This window comes from Lolium perenne, chromosome 7 (assembly GCF_019359855.2).
Source record: "Lolium perenne isolate Kyuss_39 chromosome 7, Kyuss_2.0, whole genome shotgun sequence".
NCBI classification, from domain to species: Eukaryota; Viridiplantae; Streptophyta; class Magnoliopsida; order Poales; family Poaceae; genus Lolium; species Lolium perenne.
Genome location: NC_067250.2, coordinates 73,037,404 through 73,044,165, shown reverse-complemented (window position 1 = coordinate 73,044,165; position 6,762 = coordinate 73,037,404). Strand labels below are relative to the sequence as shown.

Sequence of the window (6,762 nt, the reverse complement as noted above, 5' to 3'; positions counted from 1 at the left end):
ACCACAAGCCAGCCAATGCGGCTCAACCAAAACAGTTGAATTGACTCTATAAAAGGGAAACTCATAGAACTTGTATCTTCCAGAAAAATTAATGCATCCTCCTAATGTATGCGATTTTGCCATATTTATTCCTACATTTTCAAAATCCTATGAATTAAACACTATCCAGCCTATCTTGGTTCAACCAGAAGTGATAAGGGTTGGGTGAATTCAGGGGTTCTTATGTGCTGCCATCAATTGGATCATTGGGATCTATTGCACCTAGTAGACCTTTAGTCGCAAAGAAAAGGAAATGAAGGAAATGAGGATGTCCTCTAACTCTTTTGTTTCTTCTTTAAAAGAGGGCAATTATTCCTGTTCCAACTCATATCAATCTCCACTAAAATTCTCAGATTATGAGCAGATAGCTATCAAGCTCACGGTTTTTATGACCGACAAAAATACGAAAAATATGTTTGTGGAACCACATGAGATTCCAGGCATGTCCAATGCTCCGAGTTTTCCTCTCAGATGGTTGCCTGACCGTTGTAAGACGGCGAAGACATGATGGTCAGCAGCTCCATCACATGTGCCATAGAGCTTAGTGCAGCTTTCAGCACATCTTGCGAGCACCCAGGCTTCACCATGCTTTTCACCTGCATGACATTCAAACAAGCACCATGACAACCAACAAAAAGAGTTATCAACAGTCATATATGACGAAATTTTAGTTGATTTACCTTCTCCAAATACTCCTGCAACTGTTTGATCCTCCCCATGTAGTCTCTATCTTCCACGCACAATGAAATAGGCTTTGCCTCTGCACCTGCTCCTTCAAATTGCAGTGGTCCAGGGTTCTTGTAGATGTCATCCATCAAGAAGCTGGAAGAGTTTTGCCTCAACAACCTTCAAGGCACAAAACAATTTTCTTGGTAAATAGGACTACATGTATTTTTATTTTATCAGTGAAAAAACAGAGTATTTTGGTTACAACAAAGCAACGGATCGGAGAATAGAAGAATAGGTTGGAAGTAGTGAGCTAAGATGCTGCTTAAATATCGGAATACATATCATACTTACTCGTATGCCTTTCCTTTCAAGTCAACGCTCGCCATGTGGACAGCAGGCTTCCCAATTTGACTGGCAGCAGGACCTCGCGACCCCTTTACAGTCATCATAGACTGGTCATGAGGAAATGAAGAAATGGTTATGTGTTTATTTTGCAGTTGACCTGAACTTGTATGAAATGGTTGACTTACAAATCTTAAAAGAATTGTATCTTCAAAGCATAAAAAAATTATAATCCAATAGGCATGCTCACCGTAATAGGTGCAGCGCCACATTTCCACTTGTCCACATGACTCTTAAGATTTGTCACAGTGGCCATGTAACCATTCAGGCCAGCAGCTAAGATGTGATAGGATACATGACCAAGAATCTGGGACCAGGCAATTAACAGGTCATCAAGCAAAATAACCAGATGGCACATAAGATAGAGAAGTGAGGCCATACTTACATAAGCGTAATCGCAATCGAACTTTGAGGGCAGGGCACCTCTGGCTTGGTACCCAAAAAAGTGGCAAATCGCATTGAACTTCTTTCCTTTGTAAGTGCCTTCATCCTAAATAAGCCAAAAAAGAAAATAACAACATGCACTGATGAAGGTGGTGCTCATTGAACAAATGAACTAATAACTCTGTTTGTTATCAGTGTTTCTGGGATGCTAACCAGACGTTTGTTGATTTCTGTCTCAACTAGCTGTGCTAGAAGCTTCTCAGTCTCAATCTGCAAAATAAGAATATGTAATTGTTATCTGGAATGTAAAGCAAAAGAAATGAGATTAAATTACAGATCGAATGGCTAAAGTACCTGAGAAAGCTGAGCAGAATCGTCAGATTCTGGATGGAGTAGTAGCTGCACGGCAGAGACAAAATAAAATTGCAGCAACAACTTTACCTACTTATGGATATCTATATATTACAAACAAGAAATCCATACCTGTTTCCTGATAAATGGAGGCAAGAAGTCAAATAGAGCAGAAGCCCATGGGGAAAGATGAGAAGAGATGTTCTCAATGGAAACACCTTTATCATGTAGCCCATGAATTTCCTACAAAAATAAGCTAAGCTTAGTGAATATTTCATGAACAACATTGTTTTAGGTACTGATACTGACCTGAAGCAAAGCGTACAATTCAGGAATACTCTCGACAAGTCCCTCAGGAATAAGTACAACACCATGATATTTATCTGCACAAAATAGTATCATGCTATGATAATAAGGGAAGATGTGCAACTGTATGACATACTTAAGAGCGCAAGATAATTTGATTATGCTGGAACCTTGATGTTATACGATTAGAATATGAATCTTGTAAGAACCACATAACTCCTACCTTTTTCAGCCCTTGCCTGGACAGCATCACATATCTGCTTTGTAATGTCAGAAATTGTAAGTTTTGATGCAGCAACCTCCTCCCCGAGTAAAACCTGTGATTCTTAACTCGGATTAATTTTTAATATATATTATGTATCAACTAGGAAATAAAAAATTAAATTAGGGTGCCTAACCATATTTGGATGTGATTGAAGAGCACATTCCAAGGCCACATGAGATGCTTTCCGCCCCATCAGGCGAACGAAATAGTAATACTGACGACAAAAGATAACAGAGCTTTAAAAAGGGATAAACAATGCAGGGACTAATTTTATAACTAAATATACTATATACTCAAATTTTATTTATGTCAAAATTTCAACATAATTTAAGGAATACATAGCACCCTGATAATGAAGACAGACTTATCAGTAATGAGGTTGTAGCATGATATGCTGTATTTAGAAGAAAGAAGATCACTGAAATTAGGAATACATTACTACCATTCACAAAGAAAGTATGCAATCATGAATGTATTAGTGGAAGTTCATCATCCATTATGTGTTACCTTCTCAGCAGAAAGAGCATCAGTGCAGACGTTACCGATGAGCTGTGAGTTGACCTGTTACCAAGGTAGCAATTCATGTTACTGTTGAAAAAAATGTAAAATAAAATACCGCAAAATCTAAGGTGTCAAGTGGGGTCCCGCAAACATCCCTCTTCTAGTTCATTTTAAGATTTCTAATTCAAATTTTGTATCAAAGTTTGAACAAGAAATCTCAAAATGAACTAGATGCAGGATATTGGCACCCCCCCCCCCTCCCCGTTTGCTTCCCTAGCAAAATCTACGCCGAAAACATTTAAAAAAATTAAGATAATCAAATAATATTAATGGTATGGTCCCAGCAGGTACTGTTCGTACAGCCAGAGAGGTCAATAAAAAGTAATAGGCGGATAGTGAATCTCTAGAAGTTATAGCAAAGGCAAGATGAATGATTCAACTCAATACTTTTATATATACAGTAGTGTACCTTGCATATGGTATCAAAACCAACAGTTGTCTCTACAAACTGGTTCTTAAGATCACCATTCAGAGTTACAGGAACACCAACTACCTGTCGAAAAATAAATTATCTCAGGATCTTGTATTATGTAAGGAAAATACTTATTACTAGTGGGATGTGGACCAATATGAAAAGTGTATAATGAAAGGGCAAGATTTATTAGACGATTTTCACCCACCTTTGTTGAACACTTTGACTCAGCAAAAGTCTCAGCAAGCTGAGCAGCATCTGTGTTGGATGTGACACCTAAATAAAAAGTAAAGAAGGCATTGAGGGCATGTTTCCAATGTAAATGATATAGCTACAGTCAGTACCATGTCTTATCTTAGCTGATTTTAATAAATAATACCTCCAATTATTACAAGAGCATCCAACTTCAAAGCTTGGCAAGTATTCATTGCTGCCTTTACTTGTTCAGTTGTTCTGATTTGATCCCTAGTCCGACCAAGCATATCATAACCACCTTGATTTTTATATGAAGAAATAACTTCATTGGTGATTTCCAAAGTTTTCTGTGCAAACAAACCATCGGTTCCACCTGTTTCAGCACAAAAAGATAAATACTAATAATAAGTAAAAGCGAGCATACACGATTCGTTATGCGGTATCAGCCGATGTGTAAGTCAACATTGGGCCTCCAACGTGCACGCAGAGACAAAAAAAAACACGTAGGGAGTTTGATCTTTGTATTTTAAAAATTCTAATTGTGGCACTAGGCACTGCTTGCCGCACTGAATTTCTTCTACATTGGCCAAATACAAAAAAAAATCTTCAAATTTTCATGATTTGATGTGGTTGAATCAGTGTACAATGCAGTTAAGCGTCTCCTCTTTAATTGAAAGGATTATTGCAAAGACACTGTAATAGAAAAAAAAGTAGACTTATATTCTCATGCATTTTCATATAAATTGAGAATCACAGCAATTTGTACGAAATGAAGTGTGATTGCACTAGAAAAGAATGGAAAATTGAACAATAAATCTTTCGTGTGAAATAGGTTGCAAAGGAGTCTCTAGGAAAATTCCTATGATATAGTCATACAAATCGAAGAACACGTAGAGTCCTTCAAAATGTATTTGAATCAGAGAGGCCCTAAGAAATTGTTAGCTTGTTGAGTGTAAATTTTGTGCACATGTGGCTCATGTGCCCAGATAATACGAGAGAATAAATAATCTAGTAGGATTTCAACCAAAAAATAGGGAAACTTTTATCACTGTGCTTTTCATATTATGATCTGAAGATGCCCTTCAGCCCTAGCTATGTGTGTATCAGTTTTGGACTGAAAAAAAAGAAATAAGAAAGCTAAAACTCCATTAATTGGACCATTCTGAATAAACCAACATCCACTCACCAAGAAAACCGATAAGTTTGCTGTTTGGGTTGTGAGCATTTATAGCATCATGTAGTCCCCATATAACATTGTGCCCACCTGGGGACTGCCTACCACTGAAGACGACACCAACCCTGCATCTCAAACGTAATTTTAAAATGAATCAACTTTAATAGATAGTAGTCATTATAAAAAAAAATATGGATGTATATCAGAATGTTTTTCAGAAACCATCTAACAAGAAAATCATGATTTTAGTTCCATCCTGTCGAGTTACAGCGATAGATTACGATTACACAGGTTTACATTATTTATCTTCCCGAATAAATAGAGTAAGTAACGGTAACGGCCATAGTTAAAATATGTGAATACTCACTCGTGCGCACCCGGGAACTACTTCCCGGGCGGTCACCCATCCTCAAAAGAAGTTGCAACTTGTTGGTATGAGTATCCTATCAATCCTATTAAGCCCTAGGCCAGGATGTCACAGTGTCTACTGTCTATTGTAAACTGTGGTTTCTTTAGTTAATAACTTATTAGAATTGACATGTTCAACCCATTACACCTTCATCACATATTGGTTATTTGTTTGATACACTCATAAAACTTCGAATAAAATGGAAAACGTCATGAGCTAATCTAATCCAGAAAAGGAAACATTATATTCGGCAGTATATTGACAGTTCAGAGTCTTGTTTCATCCCCAACTGAATTTGTAGTTTTTTTGTTTTTGTTTTGGGTGAATAGTTGGTCAGACCAGAACATCTTCTTGAGACGCAAGAAAACTGTCTCATTAAATGCCAGCACAAGGTGAACATATCCACAAGATCTTCCCCTGAGAAAATCATATCTCGAAGATGTGTACCTGACGACAGGGTGCTCTGTTACGACGGCAGCGTCCGGGACATTGGCCGTCTTGGGTAGGAAATGCGCCAGCGGCTGGCCGTACGTGTGTGGGAACGCATGGCTGATGACATGCGAGTCCCCGCTGTCCGCGGCGATCGCCGCGCCGCCGTACTCCACCTTCACCGTAGTGCCCTGGCGGTAATGCAAGAAAACGACCCATCATCATCATTAACTTGTAATGCAAGAAAACGACCCGCTCAGTCGCGCAGGCCATGGAAGATGAAAAGATTATCCAATTAGAGTGTTGGTGCTTTCGCCCCGCCTCGTCGCGATCCCGTGCCGGCGTTGCTGGGAATCTCAGATCCACCTCCACGGTGGGAATCGGCGGGGAGTCGGGATCGGCGCATTACCGACTGGTACACCTAATCCCCCACCCTCCAGGAAGGACCCCGCCGAAAGCGAAGGGAGATATTCGAAGCAGATAAACCGCACTGCCGTAACCCAGGGTCCCCACCACGGCCGCCCGTCGACGAGATCGATCCCTCGGGGATCCGTACCAGGGGATTCCGATCGGCGGTGCAATGGCGAGGCAAACGGCGATGGGAATCAGAAGAGGCTGGTGGTGGGGTTACCTGGAGGCAGGGCGGGAGCGCGGGGTGGTAGAGCGCGCGCTGCTTCTGGAGGCTCGACAGCTCGCTGCCCATCTCGCCTCGACCGATCAGACTCCTCGCAATGTCGCGTCGCCGGCCGGCCCGGCGGGGGTTGTGTTTTCCTCTGTCTGGGATCTCTCTCGGTACGGGGACGGGGTTCTGCTCGTGCGTCGCTGAAAAAACAATAAAGAAACAGCGGGGGCTGAGGCATTTATACGGGAGCGGAGAGAGGCGCGCTGGGCCTGCACCAACAACGCAAACACCTCACGCGCCCTGCACCAACACACGGACAAATATCAAATGAGACTAGCTAGGTTGGCAAATCCTATACACCGACCAGGTCGGTGTATACGGAGCGCCGCACACCCCCTCTTACCTTTTGGGCCGGCCCATATACGGTCGGCTGCTTCTTCTAGCTTTTCCCTGTTCGTTCTTCTTGATTTCCGCGCCACTAGTAGAGCTTCTTCTCCGATTCATCCCCCGAGTTCGGTCTTCTGCCTCAGCCACTTCCTCGCTC

The 6,762-nt window shown here is 41.2% G+C and overlaps 1 protein-coding gene across 1 annotated transcript; it reads right to left on the bottom strand.

Annotated features, from left to right (window-relative positions):
• Positions 1-293: 293 nt before the first annotated feature.
• Positions 294-6,429, bottom strand: LOC127317093 (pyrophosphate--fructose 6-phosphate 1-phosphotransferase subunit alpha). The gene is made up of 18 exons (XM_051347617.2): positions 6,228-6,429; positions 5,615-5,787; positions 4,771-4,883; positions 3,769-3,957; positions 3,598-3,665; positions 3,387-3,470; positions 2,924-2,977; positions 2,550-2,630; positions 2,375-2,468; positions 2,155-2,228; positions 1,978-2,088; positions 1,849-1,893; positions 1,708-1,764; positions 1,496-1,600; positions 1,301-1,417; positions 1,060-1,160; positions 720-885; positions 294-635 (listed from the first exon to the last, which is right to left on the bottom strand). The coding sequence occupies exons 1-18, from the start codon at positions 6,297-6,299 to the stop codon at positions 507-509; spliced, it is 1,833 nt and encodes a 610-aa protein (XP_051203577.1). The 5' UTR covers positions 6,300-6,429; the 3' UTR covers positions 294-506.
• Between the last annotated feature and the right edge of the window lie 333 nt (positions 6,430-6,762).